The sequence below is a fragment of the Sarcophilus harrisii genome, chromosome 2 (genome assembly GCF_902635505.1).
Source record: "Sarcophilus harrisii chromosome 2, mSarHar1.11, whole genome shotgun sequence".
Taxonomy (NCBI): Eukaryota; Metazoa; Chordata; class Mammalia; order Dasyuromorphia; family Dasyuridae; genus Sarcophilus; species Sarcophilus harrisii.
Window position 1 is genome coordinate 212429786 of NC_045427.1, and position 19451 is coordinate 212449236.

General features: G+C 38.3%; 1 protein-coding gene across 1 annotated transcript in view; it reads right to left on the minus strand.

The window, feature by feature from the left end:
• PLB1 (phospholipase B1) overlaps positions 1-19451 on the minus strand; it is a 208047-nt gene that overhangs the window by 148658 nt on the left and 39938 nt on the right. The window contains exons 7-14 of the mRNA XM_031951326.1: positions 15004-15094; positions 14114-14165; positions 12880-12966; positions 9817-9879; positions 7261-7340; positions 5637-5712; positions 3446-3550; positions 2039-2110 (exon numbers count right to left, since the gene is read on the minus strand). Of these exons, the coding sequence (XP_031807186.1) occupies positions 2039-2110; positions 3446-3550; positions 5637-5712; positions 7261-7340; positions 9817-9879; positions 12880-12966; positions 14114-14165; positions 15004-15094 (626 nt within the window). The remainder of the gene's footprint in view (positions 1-2038; positions 2111-3445; positions 3551-5636; positions 5713-7260; positions 7341-9816; positions 9880-12879; positions 12967-14113; positions 14166-15003; positions 15095-19451) is intronic.

Consider the following 19451-nt stretch of genomic DNA (forward strand, 5'->3'; position numbering starts at 1 on the left):
CAGAAAAGACTATCAGGCAAGCTGTGCCGCCAAACATTTCACCCTAGTAAGACATCCAAGCCCTCTCCCCAGGGGCAGTGTGTTTCTCATTTACTCTGGCTGCCTTGGTGGGAACTTTTCTCCTCCCCCCCCCAAGATTCCCTTTTCAGGCCCCATCCAGGTTGACACATGTCGAAATGCAGCTGTTCCCATCAGTCAGCCTACCAAGTCAGCTGGGAGGAGGGAGGCCTTTCTCTAAATCAAGGGAGAAGAAAAACATGTTTCTGTCACTGGAGTTCTAAAAATAGAGCAGCTTGGAAAAGGGAAAAATGGGAACCAGCAGCACTCTGCCTAAATCTGGTGAATCTCAGGGAGAAAAAGGCTTGAGGTCGGGGCTCAAATTTAAGTGAGGAACATAGACTTCTGACCATAATGCATAATCCTGGTCAAGATTGGGGGGGGGGGTATTGGGAGAGCCAGGAAGGGGAAGCCTGACAGCCTAAAGCAAGCATCTTGCCAAGTATTCATCAGTCTGTTTCTTTTCCCAAATTCATGACAGAACAGTTTGATAAAAAGAAAATTGTCTCTGAAAGCCGCTACATGGCTAGTAAATATCTGAGGGTAGACTGAAACTCAAGTGCTCCTGACTATGTCGAATATTCTTATCTACTATGCTACCTAGCTCCCCTCTTATAAGATCACAGATGTAAAGATGCAAGCCAACTCAGAGACCAGCTTCCCAGTTTCTAAGAAGAATAGGCTTGAGACAACCAAAGGAGGATTGCTACTCTGCCCCAAAGCCAGAATAAAATGTGTCTGACACAAAGCACCGAGGGGACTTTGTCAAACAGATATGGCAAATCATGGTTTTATGATGAAATTATGATGCTATAAAGAATAAACTTATTATTTTAAAGAAGAGGAAACTGAGGGAGAAACATATTAAGTGACCCAAAATCACACAGGCAGTAAGAATCAGAGCTGGGATTTGAACCGAGGTCCTGTGACTTCACGTAGGGTCTCTACATGGTGCCACAGACTCTCCCTAGCTGTGTCATTCTGGGCAAGTCACTTAACCCTATTTGCTTCATTCTCTTCAACTATACAATGAGCTAGAGAAGGAAATGGCAAACCCTTCCAGTATCTCTACTAAGAAAAGCCCAACTGAGATCAAAAATATGAAACAACTGAACAACCAGAACCACAACCACCTCCTGCTAAATTTGGGAGCATGAATCCCAGCCATTACTTGGGTTCTATGAAAACTCAGCACAGATGACAGAGCTTATAGGTTCAATTCAATCAGTTGGATTAGTGTTTATGAAGCACCTATTTCACATAAAGAAAACTGTTGCTGTAGTTCTCAATCATACATCTTTAAAGCTGGAAAAGAGACCTAGGAGATTATCTAATAATCCATTCCTCTCATTTTCCATGTCAGAAGCCTGAAGCTTACTTGGCCCCTGTGTGCAGCTAACAAATGGCCAAGCTGGAAGTAGAACTCTCATTCTATTGCTCTGTTCACTCCACTGGGAGGTTACGTGTGTGACATACTGAGAGTTTCTGGGAAGAATGGGTTTAAGATATCCAAAGGAGGATTGCTACTTTATAGGCTGCCCCAAAGCCAGAATAAAATGTGTCCGATTACAAAGCACTGAGAGGACTTTGTCAAACAGATATGGCAAATCATGGCTTTATACAAGACTCATAAGAAGTTTGAATGAAGAGACTATCTCTGAAATGTAGCTCAGTTCTATCACCACTCCCCAATCTTCCCCCATACCCCCCCAGTAGCCCAAAATCGTCAGAGCACCCAAAGCTGAAAATAGCTTCAGCCAGGACCTGGGCAGAGCTCCACATGGCATCTTGCTGGGGTCAAATCTACAGAATGCCCATCGGCTTTCTCTATAGCAACCAGTGGTAAATTGATTGGAGGGAGTGGGGTGGGGTGGGGTGAGACAAGTATAGAGTAGCCGTACATATTCCCCCTCTGGCTCTAGGTCTACGGCAAATGCCTCTGGACCCACACCACAGTTCTAGGACAAGAGTGCCAACTCACCATGCCATTCCAGAGACTTAAGGCAAGTGCAACTGATGACTTGTTCAGCAAGTGGCTGGGTGCCTGGTTCCCCTGAAAAAGAATACATACAACAGATGACATTTCAGACCTTGGAATGCAGACAGGATGCTATTGATCTATCAGATTCATCTTTAGGGGTTCAAATCTGGCTTCAGAAACTTGCTAGCTGTGTGATCCTGGGCAAATCACTTAACCTTATTTGCCTCAATTTCCTTATCTGTAAAATAAGCTGGAGAAGGAAATAGCAAACCATTCTAATATCCTTGCCAAAGCCCCTCCCCAACAATGAGGTCACAAAGAATCAAACACAACTGACATATTACTAAATAAACAACCTAGGATATAAAGGCAACTATGAGTGGATCACAGAGTTCATAGGTCCAATTCAACCAGTTCATTCCAATGCTCTAGATATTATGCAAGCATTTAATCTACTTAATTGTTAGTTTATGTACCTTAATGTTTAAGTGCTTATAGTGAAACAGTCACAAATTTTAAAAGTTACATAATAAAGAATTTTATATTATGTAAAATTTCTACAGAGGATTTTAAAAGTTGATACATAATAAAAAAATTACTTTTCAGGTGTCAGTAATAGCTCATGTAGTAGAATTGATCTTATCTTGATTTTTAAATTATTGTAACATTTAAGAGCAGCTAGATTTGGTGCAATGGAGACTGCCCAGTCTGCAATCAGCTCAAATATGATCTCAAACACTATCTATGTAATCCTGGGAAAGTCACTTAACCCTGTTTCCTCAGTTCTTCATCTGTGAAATGAGCTGGAGAAGGAAATGGCAGACCACTCCAGTATTTTGCAAAAGCAAACTCCAAATGGGGTCACAAAGAGTTGGACACAACTGAAAAAAGACTGAACAATGACCACTATTTTAGAAGAGTATGCCTAATAACTTATTTTTAAAGCAGGTTTTCATATTATTTGATGCCCATAGATGAATTATTGTTGATTTTTAAAAATCAATGTTGAATGGGAAAACTACAGATTTAAAAAAACTTGTGTCAGCATTATTTTTTAATGAGCCTAATTGGTTTCTATGGTCCTTTACAATCCTAGAATTATGATGCTATGAAGAGTAAAGAGATCATATTTTACTGTTCCTGAAATAGGCTAGTGCTCTGAAATCTGTTTTTAGAGATTGAGTGACTCAAAAATATCTCAGTTTACAAAACTGAAAAAAATATATACAAGTAACATCTCCCCACCCACCCACCCCAGCACTTAAACTCTATGTAGAAGAAATAAAGTCAAATGACTTGGCCAAATATCTTCCTCATATTTCATATTAGAATCATAGACTGATCACTAAAGTGTTTCCCAGCTCTGGACTCTCTCATCTATCAGGGTAGAGCCCAAGGAGCACTCACCAGGAAAAGAAAAAGATCCGTGTCCTGAAGGAAAGTTTGATAAATGACTGTGAAATTATCTTTTGTGTCATATCTGCCGGAAGCCAGGAGGTTTTCCCAAGAGTTCTGGAGAAATAAAATAACAAGAACTGGTGAGAGGACCAAGCAGCTTGGCAAAATGTCTACCCCTCTCTTTTGATCATCTCAATTCTTTTTGTTGTTGTTTGTAAGGCTCTTATATAGAACCTTGGACTAGAATCAGCTACCATGCGCTGCTCTGAAATATCCCCCAACACCTTGAAGAGAGTTAATTGGCTTATAAGGTTTCCTCAGGTGGAAACAGCTCCTGGTTCCTGCCAAAAGTAGAATAGGGCACAATCCCAAGTTCATTTCCTTTATTAGTTGATGAGCTTGAATATGTTTCTGTATTTGTTTATAGAATCCTGTGAATCATTAGTATTTTAATCATAATCTGTGCAAGAGGAAATAAATAGCTGCCCTATACCTGATATTCATGTTGTAAAATGAATACCTTTCTAGAAGGGATCCTATTATCCCCACCTGAACCATATCTTAGTTTTATTATAGCTACATCTCCAACTTTCTCAAGGGTGAGGATATTCTGATCCAGTATTAGAGAGAGAAAAAGCTGTTTTCCCTCAGTTTTTCAGGATTCAGTTCCATCTTCAGAATGAGAGTTCAGAGTTTGAATTCCTTGAAGGACAAAATCCTCTAAGCCACTGGTTACATCTTAAAGCTATGTGTAGTCAAAAACTGCTCAATGATAGGAAATATAGACCAGCATACAATTTGTAGCTCATGGTCTACTGAATCTCAAATTTTGTGGTGGGAAATTCAACTACTAAGATAATATCACTACAGGTCAGTGTCAGGGTATTATTACACTGACTAGAATGAATAGAGATTTTGGTGTTGGTCATGCTTGGGCTTTGGTTTGTTGCCTAATTGTAGGGATAGTTTCCTCAGAATTATCCACAATTGTGGTCTTGCGGTCTTTTTGAGACCACTATCCAATAGGATAGTACCTTTTCTGCATTCAAAAGCCTTGTCCACAGGAGAGGGACTGGACACGTGCTACCTGACTCTCAAAGGCAAAGCTAGGATCAATGATTAGAAGTTATAAAAAGGAAAATGTAGCTTTGATGTGAAGGAAAGCTTCTTAACTCTGAGAGATACGTGAAAGTGAATGGGCTGCTTTGGAAGATAGTGGGTTTGCTCTTGAATTGTGAGGGTTTTAAAACAGAGCCTGATGGCCTCTTGTTATGGACATCACACAGCAATTTCCTGAACAGGTACAAGTCTACTAAAAGACCCCAGATAATTCCTCCTATCTCAGATTCTGTGATCAATATATGTTAGCAAGATGATGGATTACATATGGTGTAGATCACACAAAGCCAACTGAACCAAATGATGATGGAGCCCAGGATGCAACAGGATGTAAGATCCTTGAGGCCAGAAATCATTTTTCTTTTGTCTTTGTATACTTAGGATATAGCATAATGCTGAGCACAGAGTAAAAGCTTAATATATATCTACTGTTAATTGGCCTATAAGATGAAAAGGTCATAACAGATAATTCCCAAGGTTCATTCCAAATGCAAATCCAATTACCTTACCTTGAATTTGTTGGAATGATACCCTAACCAGCTAAGCTTCCCTTACTGTCACTAGAAACCTGATGTGTGATCCTGGCCCTAATCACTCCAATTCTCTGAGGGGTCAGTTTTCTCTTCTGTCAAATGAGGAAATACCTGAACTGCATATCCTATAGGATTGTGAGGAAATATATAAGCCTTAATGTGACACTGAAATGTAACCTTAGTGCACTAAAACTTTTGAGACACCTTGCTGGTGTTGTCATCATTATCAAAAGCCTTGTCCACAGGAAAGGGATTGATGTGCTACATTAAAAAAAATAATCCCCAAATATTATGCAAAAAACATTCTCATTTGATTGGTGAGAAAAATAGATTCCAGGGAGAAAGAAAAATAGTTCCTGATATCCAAGTTCTTTCAGCAAGTTGGATACTAGGAAATGTTTGGTATAACACTGTGGCAATGTCAAGGAAGAGAAAATAACACTTGCTGGTCAGGTCTTGGATGGGGACATAACATGAGCAGACCCAGCAGCCTGGTCTTGACTCTTCCTGAACCAGTGCTTAATGCCATACCCCAAAGGTAGCCTCACCTGATAGTACCATCTATGCACAGCTGTGGCCAGTCGAGAAGGTTCCTCTGAGCACTCACACACTTCATTCAGGTCCCTACAGACCAAAGCAAAACAGAAATTAAGGTCTTGAATTTTCATTTGCCTCTGATGCTTATTCCCTTGTTAATTAAGGAAGTCATTTAACCTCCCCAAGTCTCAGTTTCTTCATATGAAAAATGGAAGAAGGCTAGACTAAATGAGAGGTTCTTAACCGATATCTATGCACTTGTTTTAAAATATACATTCATAATTGTATGTATGATTCCTTTGTAGTTTATTTTTTGCATATAAAAACATTACTCTGAGAAGTGACCCACAGGCTTCATCAAGTTTCTAAAGGTCTCCATGATACAACAAAGATTAAGAACCCTTAATTTCTGAACAAAACGAGAAACCAGGAAAACACTGAACACAGAAAGAGTAGGATTATGTGATGATCAACTATGATAGAAATGGTTCTTCTCAGCAGTTCAGTGATCCGAGGTAAACTCAATAAACTTTGGAAGGAAAATGCCATCTGCATCCAGAGAGCTAAAAGAAAATGCAGGAGTCTCCTAATCTGAAGCTTCTTAAACTGTGGGTCTTGACTCCTTATAGGATCACATAACTGAATTGGAGGTGGGGTCATGAAATTATGATTTATTATCAGTAAATGTTTGATTTGTATACCTATTTTATATATCTATATACCTGGGTTGCGTAAAAATTTCTTGGGCTAAAAGGATCACAAATGGAAAAAGTTTAAGAAATCCTGATCTAATTCAACCCTCTCATTTGACAGGTGAGCAAACTAAAGCCCAGAAAGGGACACTTATTTAGGGTCATACCATGTCTGAAAAGAAAGAATTTGAACCAGATCTTCCTAACTCCAAGCCCCATTTTCTATTCACTCTATTAGATGTGTCAAACATGGTGCTTGTACTCAAAATACTTCTGGGTGAGAATCAGATTAAAATGTAATTTAATTTAAATTATATAATTTAATTTAGCAAAATCAACAAAAATATAACATTACAAATAATGTTAATATGAAATTTTCTAAGTCAATATGCAGCCCACAGGTATCCTTATGTACAGTTGAGTGTCCTATGTTTTCTTTAAGTTTGTATCACTGACCTACATGTGTTTGAAAAGTCCTGAATTAGCTCTGATAAAAACAAATACCTTAAGTAAAATTGTCAAGCCAGTGATCAAAGTTTTCTTTAAAATGATTAAGGTGAAACTTCATGACTTTGAGAAAAAATTTACAATAAAATTCTACTTCTTCTCTTTCCCAAGACTGGGTTTAGCTTCTAAGAGTCTTCAAGGAATAATAGGAGAGCTGAAGTTCAGAAGATCCTAGATTTAGGACTAAAATAACTCTTAAAGGTTATCTAGTATAAGCTGAGCATTTACCAGATGAGGAAAACTGAGGTCCAAGAAAGTGAAGGGACAGCTCAAACAGTAAGTGGTGGAGCGGGTTTAAATGTGGGTCCTCTGAAGCTCTAGCAGTGGTTCTTCTATTTTCCATGCCAGGTATCATATTAATATTCCAGTAGAATATTTAGCACTTTTATCTGAGTTACAAAAATGGCATCTCAGGACACTTATGGGTTGGTTTTACCTGGGTTCATCTTCCTGATGTGATGGAAATGAATTTCCAAATTCCGAGGTATCCACCAGATTCACAAAGGCTTTGGGGACCTGAGAGGAGAGCATAGGAAAGAGTGATGCCTGAAAAATCACATTCTTCTAGATAAGTCTCTTTTCCCTTTGGGAACTTCTTGGGCAAAAATCTGAATCCTGGGCTTCTATTTTGCTACTTTCATTTGGGGCACCCATTTTTATCCCTATGTGCATCAGGTCACTCTTATTTAACATATAAGGAAAGATTCTTGGTAACATGCTTGAGCATTAGATTTTCTTTAGAGTAAATGTTACTCTATCAGATTCATAAGGAGGACCCTTATACCAAGTCATCATTAGTCCCTCACCTCCCTGTGTTTGCACACATTCCTATCTTAGAATATGACATGTTGGGATGGGTAGAATAATGAACCACAACCATTTTTCTTCACATTTCTTTTTAGAATCACATATATTCTAATGCAAAAAAAAATTATTGGTCATAGCCTGTAGGTATTTAATTTTGTGACAAGTCAAATTAGAATAGCATAGAGCAAAGGTATCAAATTTGATACCTAACAAGTCACATTGTGTCCTTTAATTCTAGTGAGTCCAGAATCAGATTAAGATATAATTGGGAAATATTAAATAAAATAAATAAAAATACAATAGAACATAGATAATGTTAATATGTAATTGTCTGAATCAATATGAAGCTCACAGGATCCTTAGCTATATTTTAGTGGCACTTTTTCTAATTGAGTTCACATCAGGAAGACTTGAGTTCAAATCTCAATTTTTCTTCTGACACTTATTAGTTGTGTAACCCTGAGAAAAAATAAATTTGTTCTTCCAATGTTTTATTTGATCCCCTAGGATTTTCTACTAAATCACAGATAAGATCCAATCTGCCTTAGAGAAGAATGTTTTCTTTTTTTTTTTCTTTTTTCCTTTTTTGAGAAGAATGTTTTCATACCAATAATCTTCTTCTCTGAATAAATCACAGATCCTTTGTAAATTCACTCATAAATCAAGTCACACGTAATACAGAGTATTGTGGAAATCGAATCAAACTGAAAGCCATAATGTTTTTTCTGCATGTATAACACATTACTCAAGCTTGGGAAATTGCCAGAGAGTAGAGAAAACATTTTTCCTGGTAAAGTCAAGCAAGTGAGGCTTTGTCTAAAGACTTTATTTAAGCCACAAATTCTCTAAAAAGTACAACTTGTTGAAGGGCTCACAAAAGCTCCAAATTGTATATAGCCAATTGCTAGTAGGAATTTAGACTATCACATCCTTGGGGACACAGTTCTGACTCTTAGGACCATCTCACTTCTATCACTGTGTATTGCTCATTTCTATCACTATGTATTCTTTGGGGGTGGGATTATGAGGATTTGGAGTTTTTTGTGGAGTTTTTGGGAAGCAATAGGGATTAAGTGACTTGCCCCACATCATACAACTAGTAAGTGTGTAACTCAGGTCCTACTGATTCCAGATCTGTTTTCTATCCACTATTTAGCCTAGCTGCCCTTATCACTGTGTATTCTTCAATAAAGTCCATGTAAGCAAGGCAACCATGACCCATGCTCCACTATCTCAAATCATGGGAAGCTTTGAATTCAAAAGCAAGACAGTGTAAGCTGAAAGCCTCCAGTAAGTGTACAGTTTTCATAATAGGTAGAAGATAAGGAAGACCAAGTTTCCTCCCTCCCTCCCTTCTTTCCTTCCCCCTTCTCTCCCTTTTTCTCTTCCTTCCTTCCTACCACCCTTCCCTTCTTCTTTCCTTCCTTTTTTTCCCTTCCTTCATCCCTTCCTTCTCTTTCTCTCTCCCCTTCTTCATCCATTCTTCCCTTCCTTCTATTCTTCCCTCCCTCCCTCCTTTCCTGTTTTCTTCCCTCCCTTCCTTTCTTCTTTCCTTCCTTCCTTCCTTTCACCAACATTCATTCTCCTACACCAGGTTACCTCTCAAATCTCAAGTCTTAGAAGACTTCACCATGGGCAATAGAATGTTTCAAGAGAACACAAAGTGTCCTCTTTCCAGGATACCCCTACTCTCTCATATGCTAGCAGGTGAGCAATCACTGGGAAATTAAGAGATCATTGGGCTCTGACTTTTAATCACTCACGCAATGAGATAACTACTGGCCACCACAGTGGTTTTATTACTTATTTTCTCACACAGAAATTTATCTTTAAAAAGTCCTATCCAGAGGCCCAGAGCTTGCTGCCAAGTTCCAATGGTTTGTGACTTAATATAGTTAAAGAATTGATTGAGATGGCTTGCATAGGTTTTGATCTTCAGCATAATTCAACTCCCAAACACTCATGTACTCAGATGCTGCATAAAGACAGCCACAGGACAAGAAAGGTGATGCCCTAAGAATCAACATTCTCTATCCCTTTAAAAGAGAGCTTCTACCTGTTAGTAGTTTAGCTTATGGGAGTATGTGCTTGGTTCATTGTATAGTTAAGCCTTCTCTGAAGGTGAGTAAGGGGATGAGGAAATGGTGTTAAAAGTCTTGGAATTAGAGTCCTGAAAACTCCTTACCTCCTGATGCAAATAGTCCAAGAATCCTATTAGTTCTTGCATTCTCCTGGTCATGTGATCCTCCTACAAGAAAGAAGAAAAATGCCCTGGAGGAGAAGGTCTTTGCAGAGGTTTTCTTGCTGGGGACAGTAGTTTGCTGGAGACCTGTCTCCCTCCACTGGCCAAAAGGACAAACCTAATCTATAAGATAGGGCAATAGTTTTTCTCCTAAGGTTTAGTTGGTAGCAGGATTTTTCCTGAGAAAATCAGTCCTGCAAAGCAGGAGGAGAATTCATCCAGAGATTAAGGCCTTCTGATTCACCTCAAGATGTTCATTTATTCATTGTCAGTCAATCATTCAACAAGTATTTATTAAATGACTACTATATGCCAAGCCCATTGCTAGACCCTGGAGATAGGCAAAAATAAAATAGTTTCTGCTTTTAAGGAGCATCCCCTATGAGAATTTAAGTCCTTTGAGGATAAGGAGAAAACCTTAGTTTCGTCTTTGCATTTCTAGTGTGCTTAATAAATGCATGTTGTTTTGAATAGCATTTTATTATTCCCTTTTGTCCTCTATATTTTTACAAGATGGAAAGAGCTAACAGAGAAAGAGGCAACCTAGGTGCCTTTTTTGCATTGGTCCCTGTTTTTATATAGCTAAGTAAAATATTTCACCCCATAAAACACATTTCTTTCTTCCCTGGAGCTGGGAATAAAATTATTCTTCAGAGTTCCTCAAAATGCATGTGAGATTGACACCATAAATGAATATTCTCTCTTTTTCAGTGAAAAAGATCAAACCAACCTCAACCCAACCCAACCCAAGCCATATGCACAGTGCCTAGCTGTCCCCTGAGGCTACAGGGCCCAGGCAGGACGCCAGGGCTGCTGGGAAAGAGGTCTGACAGTTATTTTATTCCCTAGGGGGACACAAGCAGAGAAACTAAGACAGCTGCCAATCCCCTCAGGTATAGGTTCCACCCAGAAGAGGGCAGTGGGCCAGTTCTCCTCAAAATAAAATTGCCTGTCCCGATAGCGGATTTCAGCTGTCTGAAATAAAGGATTCAGGAATGTGTTTTTACCTTTGCTGATGTAGACCCACATTCTTCTCTCTCTCTAAACATGAAGCTTTTCCTGACAGTCCCTCCCCAATGGAAAATTATTTCCCCTTCTTTCTCTTTCTGGCTCAGCACTCTAATTGCACCGCTATGGTTAGCTATTCAATGTTTTTGCCTTTTATTTTCATTACTTCAATTTAACATTTATTATGTGCCCATTATGGGCAAGGTGCAATGTTAGAGACTGGATTTCAATTCAATCGAACAATACCCTACATTATTTATGACTTATTAAGTCTTTCCCCAAGGATACCTCTTTGAAACACAGAGTGTTATGATCCCCATTTTACACACACACAAAAAAAAGAACCAAAGGGAGATCACTTAGAGCCAATAACCATAGGTGGTGTGATCCAAATCTGAACCTCAAAATTTGAAATCTAGCTTTCTTTTCACTATATCATCTGTTTTGGAAAGGGTCATAGAGATTACCCAATCCAACATCTGCATCTGATGAAAAAGGAAAGTGAGGGATGGAGGAGAGGGGCAGTCCCCTAGGTCAATAACTAAGTAGAAGATTCGGGAGTACAATTCGGTTTTCTTTTAACACTTAGGCTTTCAAGTTGGAAGAAACTTTAAAGACCCGGCAATCCATCATCCTCATTTTACAAAGGAGATTGAGATCCAGAGAAAGCAAAGTCACCTAGCTAATAAATGAGCTCTGTTTAGAACTCTGATTGCCTGATTCCAATCAGAGAGTCCAGCACTCTCTACCTGATGAATTTAGCTTTTAGAATACACTGATCTCCTACTCATGTATGGTCCTGACTTCCCAGGTGAAGACAACTTCTTCAATTTATTTAGTTTTTGCTGATCACTTACAAAACAAAACAAACTCTCATAGTGGACATATTTCTCAGGAGTACCTAATGTATATACAAGGAGAACTATATACTATTTTTTTTTTTTTTTTACTATTTTTACTATTTTTCATGTGAATTAGAAATAACGAGGACACTTTCCAACAATGCTTGGACAATTTTCAAAAGTAGCAAGTGTGTGGTTCAAGGATAATCTTAGAGTAGAGTAAGTTAGAATATTAACCATGGGCTGCTTGTAATTTAGATGGAGGGCAGGTATGGATGGGATTCTTCATTCTAAGAAGCATGACAGTCCTAGCTGCCCATTGGGCAAGAGATGGAAGAAGGAAACAAAAAAGGAGGTGAGAGGGCACCAAAAGAAATACACCCCATGAAAATAGAAAGAGCAAACTAAATGTTATTGAATCATGATGTACATATAACCTGTAAATAAAAGGCTATTAAATAAAAATAAAAACAAATAAAAAAATAAAAGGCAACATCAGAAGAGCTTAAAAAAAAAAAAAAGAATCATGATGTACAGGGTTTAGAGTCAGGAGATGAATTCAAGATACGGTTCTGACTTTCTTAGCAGTGTAATGCTAATTGAAAATTCTTTCAATTTCTTTTTTGTCACCTGTGATATTATATTATTAAAATCCACTGTTACTATTTCAATTGGTTTCTGGGGGGGGAAATCTTCTTTATAAACTATAACTACATAGAAACGAGCTATTATTATTTCCTAAATCTCGTTTTATTCCATTAAACTTATATTCCTAGGAAATCAGGGTTTAAAAAAAAAAAAAGAAATATTTACTGAGTAGGAAGATGGTATTCCTGGATTCTCATTTTTGCTTTACCAGTTTCATTTATCCAGCTTTTTTGATTTCTTGATCTGTCAGAATGGGAAGGGTACCACAGAGAGCTGGTTTGCCCATAACAGATGTTTCATAAATGTTAAATTGGTCTCCTTCACATTTGAAAGTTCTTTGAGTCCCTTGTTGGGGGAGGAGACTCTAAAATGTTATTTCATTTATTAAACTTCTCAGGGGTCTTTGAAAATGCTAATGAGTAGTGCTGCCCATTACCCTATACTGTCCAATAGTATAGCAGATAAAATCAGGGATGGCAATTTTCAGACAGTGTAGTGTCCATTTTACCTGTTTGCTGGAGGGACAAGGAGGGCACTGGCTCTGTGCATTGAAGAAGACATTGATGATCTTCCAGTCATTATGAAAATCCAGTTGCTGAAATGAAAAAGACATCAGAGCAGAGAGAGATGGTAAGGATTTGTGTTCAAAACAGAGCCATAATTCAAACAAGGCAATGAGGATTTAACCTAAGGCATCAAAATTTAAAGGATACCTTGGTGTTCCCTTGACAGCATAGGGGGAAAAAAAACTAAGCTTAGTATTTAGTGAACAAGAATAATATTAGTCAAACTAGAAAATTACCAGTTAACTTTCTCTTCTTCAGACCACACCCAGGTAAAATCTGTCCTAGCTAGGATCTCTCTCCTTTTATACCATACTCTGCTCTTTTACTTTAAAAGGTTGATGGAAGAATATATTTTATGATGTTTATTCTAGACACCAAAAGCACTAGTCACAGCTTTGATAAAAAGATCATTTTTTTCTTCCCACTTTAATCCTAGCCACTGAACTCCAGAAATTCATATATGGCCTATTTAAATCACTCGGATAAAAGTCTCCATGGCACTGCCCTTATTTTCCGGTAAAATAGGTTTGTTCCATTTGCTTTCATTTGGTATGTTGCCTGTATTTGAGGTCTAGCCTCTGCCCAAGTTGGTTTTGCCTTATCTTCAAATTCAACTTTTGTGACTCTTATTTCAAGTCATTCAGTGAGAACTTAGGCAAAACTTTTCCTTCGGTTCAGACTCATAGACTCTGGACTAGATTCAAGTTCACTCAAACATGGAAGCCCATAACAAGACTTGATTTTCTACCTTGTTACCTTCTATTCATTTAGCTTATAGAGGCTACAAGATATTTAGCACAGTATTTACAGCTTTGAATTACCAAGGAACTAAATGTCAGAGGTGACCTACGCATCCCTGACTAATGTTACTAAAGCTTCCCCCCAAAGAATTACTGTCTAATAATTAAGGATCATTATTTGAAGGAATAATGAGAAGTCATTTAATAGTTTTAGTCAGGATCACACATGAACCATCCTAAACATGAAACCTTTGGAGTATCACCATACAATGATCACCTTAAAGCTTTAAAGACAATACAGAGAACTATGGACAAGTTGGGATGGTCCCCCTGGATGATGGAGGGCAGCTACAATATCCTATTCCTTTTTCAGTTGGCCCTGAGTGCCTTACCACAGTCAAAGGAGTTCCTGAAAATAAGTTTGACAGTACCTTACCTTGTTCTCTTTCATGCATTGGACCAATTCTCTGGCCCGGGCTCTCAGGTCACTGGAAAGCAAGAAAAAAGGGGTGGGGGGAAGAGAAAGAAAAAGAAAGAGGGAAAGAAATATCATTAAGTATATAGAGCTCTTTAATTCAATAAATGTTATTCTAAAGTTATGCAAGTGTACAGGATAGGAAGCTCTTAGTGGGGATAACTTTATGGAGAACTCACACAAGGCAAGTGCTCAAGGTGGTCAAAAAAAGTGATACAAGGACATTCAGATTTTAAGAAAATTAGAATCAATTGTATGACATGGGAGACACCGGCACAGTTCCGCCTAGCATGGCATGCCCTCATGAGAAAAGGTGCTGTGCTCTATGAACAAAGTACAATAGAATTAGCCCAAAGAAATGCAATATATGCAAAATTAGAGACTCTACCCCACATGTTCATATGGACTATTTGTGTCTGACCTGTGCCAGAGCATTCTAAGCTTGTATTGATCTGATCAGCCACAGTCGGACACTGTAACTAGGTTTTAACATAGTGATGACTTTGAAAACGAAGGACAATACCAACGATAAGAGGGCTGAAAGTTTCTATCCCTACCTAGTAAAGGGTAATAATCTTAGTGACTAAGCCTACTTTGTTCATTTCCCTGATTTCTAAAGGTCAGCATGTGACCTCATTAGAGGAAATTGGCACATTGATCATAGAGAAATCAGCATGGGAAAGCCATTTTGTGACTGGATTAATACCGGTCTCTATTTTAAAGGATTATTTGGTTAATTCAGCTTGAGTCCTAAGAGGATACCCTCATCCCACAGTCCTCAGTGGGTAACTTCAGGTTTCCAAGGCAACAGAGGGTAGGGTGCCAATGAAAGAAATAGCAAAGGAACTTACTCATTTCTGTCACTTGGCAAAGTCTTCTCAACAGGTGGACATGAAAGTGGCAAGACAGATGGACTGAACCTCTTGATAAAATCTGAAAGAACTAATTATCAAGCTTTTTTTAAGTCAACAATTTGTGAAGATGGAACTAACTGCTTATCACTTTTGGGATCATTGATAATAGAATGTAAGAGTGCAATGGACTTTAAGGATCTCCTAAGGCAGTTAGGTAGTAGAGGGAATAGAGCAGAGAATTGGAACCTGAAAGACATCTTCAGGAGTTCAATCTGGCTTCAGTCACTTACTGTGTGATCCTAAACAAATCATTTAATCCTTTTTGCCTCAGTTTCCTCAACTGTAAAATGAGATAATAGTAACACCAACCTCCCAGCGTTGTTGCAATGACAAAATGAAGTAATAGTTATAAATGTGCTTAGCAAACAGTGCCTAGCATGTAGCAAGTATATATAACCAGCAATATTCTGCTTTTATTTGAAGACCTCCAGGGTTGGGGGACTCAGTACCTTTTGAGACAGTTCTCATTATTAGGAAACTCTTAAGATTAAGCTTGAACACTGCCTTTCTCTAATTTTCACCAATTTCTTCTAGTTTGGCTTTTTGAGGGCAAGAAGAACAAGTCTAAACCTTTTTCCATACAAGGGTCTTTTAAATAAGCAAAGATAATTATAATGTTCTGTACCCTCTGCTGCCCAATTGTTTTCTTTTCTAGGGTAAACACCTTCAGTCTCTTCTTCCAATCTGGATAAGATGAGGCTTTGATTTCCCTAATACTCTTATGCTATATTCCCTTATATTCCTTATACTCCAGCAGCTTGGAATTCCTGTCTCCCTTCTCAAGTTCAGAAATTTTATCCTTCACTCCCTTGCCCTGTTAAGGATTCTCCCTGTACTAGCTGGAGAACTGACCTAGCAGTGGTCTCTTGAAGAGGAAAAAAAAAAAATCAGTGCTAGACACGGTGTCCATCTCTAGTAGTAAAACTTGTCTCCCTCCCTTTCTCCCTTCAGAGAATGACAGCTAAGAGAGTTTCAGGGAGCACATGCACATACAGAACATGACCGGGTGCTGATTGTGCCAGAGGATGGCTAAAAATAGTACTTTCAGAAATAGTAAGCTTCATCTTGCTCCCAGGAGAAATGGAGGCAAAGCTTTCAAAGAGCTGTATGAAGAAGAAATGACACGTCCCTAATCCCTCTCACTTCTGTTATTTCCTTTTTCTTCTTGTCTCTGTCCAGTGGCACCCAAGGTATTTAGAGGGAAATTGTGTAGAAGGAGATTTTAAAGGTCACTTAAATTTCTTTCCCTATTAGTATTCAGAATTGTATTAAGCTCATTTCAACAGCAGCTGAGACTCTGCACTTCACAGACTTGGGAGAAAAGCTCTGGGCTGGACATCGGGGAAACCTCTCTATTTTAATCTTTCCTCTGTGCATTAACATTAAATACACATTCTTGGGCAAGGTGCTTAACCCTTTTTTTTGCCTCATCATTAGCAATTATGAATCTGATTCTCTGGCTTATAAATGAAAAATACCTTCTGCTCCATAGACAAGGAATATCAAATTAATTGAGTATTGTTAAGGTAGGAGTTCCAGTTGTGGGCTGGTGTATACACATACACATAATATTTATCTGTCATCTATCTATTTATCTACACACACACATATATAAGTATCTATGTATATATATACACACATACGCCTATACAAATAGGTATATACATACATAGATTATATGTGTACATACTGTATACAAAGTATACCAAAAATACAATAGAATAGTCCAGTGGAAAGAAAATTGTGTGTGTGTGTGTGTGTGTGTGTGTGTGTGTTTCCCTTCTCTGTCTTTATGCTATTGTGTTGTTCGGAGCAAGAAGAAATCGGCGTGAGAAATATTTCCTCTACACTCTAGGTTTACTCTATAAGACCAATAGAGATTATATATGTGAAAGCTCTTGAAAGAAAGATGTTTTCTACTGGTCATCCTGCCATCTAGGGGAGGGGGTGGGAGGGTAAGAGGTGAAAAATTGGAACAAGAGGTTTGGCAATTGTTAATGCTGTAAAGTTACTCATGTATATATCCTGTAAATAAAAGGCTATTAAATTAAAAAAAAAAAAAAAAAAGATGTTTGTAAAGGAAAAGTGTAGGCATTATTTTTCCTGACTTAAAATTAGCTTATTATTCTCTGTGACCCACTGATCTTTTTCATCTAGATTTGAATAATCATTATATGAGCATATATATTTATATTTGTATAGTCCCTATATTTGTACAGGAGGGAGCCAAGGATTTGTGCATCTCTCTGTAACCTTCATTCTGCTGATTTCCCAATTCCTCTGATTTACCTAGGGTTTCTGGAATTTCTCATATTAACTTCCCAAATATTAATCAGTTCTTCCAGTTTGGTACAGTCAAATTTTTTCCCAATAGACCGATTTTAAATTGACTCTCTCCTTTGAAAGAGCCAACCTTTTATCATCCCAATGTCATTTCTAATAGTAAAAATAGTCAATGTTGGAGCTAGAAGGGATGATCTATGGATTGTCTAGTGTGACTCATGTTACAGATGAGGAAACTGAGGACCAGATAGGCTAAATGATTTCCTTAAGGTCATGAGCTAGGAAGTGTCAGAGGAAGAATTCTCCTTAAATCTCCTAACTCCAAAGTCTAGTCCTTTCCTAATGGCACTTAAGAAGTACAGTGAATAGAATCCTGAAGTCAGGAAAACTTGAATTCAAGTTCTGCGTCAGACACTTCCTGGGTGGGGGATCCTGAGCAAATCATTTAACCTCTACTTTCCTCAGTTTCCTCATGTATAAAATGGGAATAATAATACCATCTACCTCCCAAGGTTGTTATGAAGAAAAATAAGAACAATTGCAAACCCTTTAGCATAGTTTCTGGCACGTAGTAAGAGCTATATAAATGTTAACTGTTATTATTTCTCCCTGTAAACTATAGAGTAGCCAAGTTTGGGCCTACAGTGGGATCTCAATAGCTAATTTCTATATAAGGCTGGGTGTTTAGGAAGCAAGAAGCAAAGATGTACAAATGAACAATAACATAAGGGTCCAGGGAGATGAAAGAATCAAGGAAATTATCTATAGTGGAACAGTTCAATAAAAGCTCATGAAATGCCCTGAAGTCAGATAAACAAAACTCAAAATCACTATTTTATACTAACGCAAAGAAGAAAACCCCAGTCTTTATCCCATCATTAGAAATCTCATTCTGCCTTCCTTATGGGAAAAGATGCTAGTGGTTTTTGCTGAATTTGCTAATAACATGTGAGTGAATTTCTTCTACTGTAATGTTCCTTCAGCCAGGTATTCCACAGTAAATCCTTTCAAAGCAAGCAGATGGTGCAGAGGTCAAAAGACCTGAGTTTGAATCTAGACCCTGCTACTCACAATCTGCACCAAGGCCTCAGAAGTGAGGAGGGGGCCAAAGACTGGGTTAGAATACAACTTCTTAAACTTTTTCTACTCATGACCCCTTTTTACCTGACTCCAAGTATATAAAATAAATTTACAACTCAAATATTCACTGATAATAAATCATAATTTTGCAACCCCCACATTCAATTATGAAGCCCCCTCTGGGGTCACAAGCCACAGTTTATGAAGCTGGGGATTAGATGATTCCCAAGCTTTAACTTTGTAATCCTAACTAGACTGGGAATCAGAGAAGCTGAGATCATATCCTGACTCTACCATTAGCTCTCCATGTGGCCTCCAGCAAGTCATGTTCCCTTGTTTTCTTCATCTGTAAAACAAAGGGATTGAGCTGGATAATCTCCAAGCTCCTTTCCATCTTTATATCCAATAAAGGGTTTATACTTCCAAGTGGCTAGGGATGGGGAAAGTTTAGACAGGATGAGAGTGGGGCACATCTCTGGACCTAGTGACTAAATCTGGCTAGTTACCCACCCCTTGAAGTGACAAACTATCAGACCCCTTCGTGGAGGCAAAACGTATTAGAATGAACCAGATTCCTGAGCCTCAAGCTTCATGGGGAGCCTGTGTTGGGCAAGTCAGTCCCTGGGTGCCTTTGTGTTTAAGGGAAGCAATTGGATACAATGCAAATATTTCTGGATTTGGAGTCAGAAGACTTGGGTTCTCTTATATTTACTCTTCTATTTACAGCCTGTGTGATACTTTCCCTTTCTTGGCTTCCTCTCCTATAAAATGAGGCTAGGCTCCCAAGATGACAGCTAAGATCCATTCCAACAATCAAAGTGTGATTCTGTAAATCATTTTTTCTGCAGCCTCAGTTTCCCGTGGAGGGTGCTAAGAAAAGGTAATTGCTAAAGGGTGACCACTGAATGGCCGAGCCCAAATTCTTCACTTTTTTAGCCAAAGGAGGAGGCTGAAGCTTTTTTATATGCACAAGGTATCTAAAGACAAACTAAAGAAATTTTCTTCAGAAATCATGCAAATCA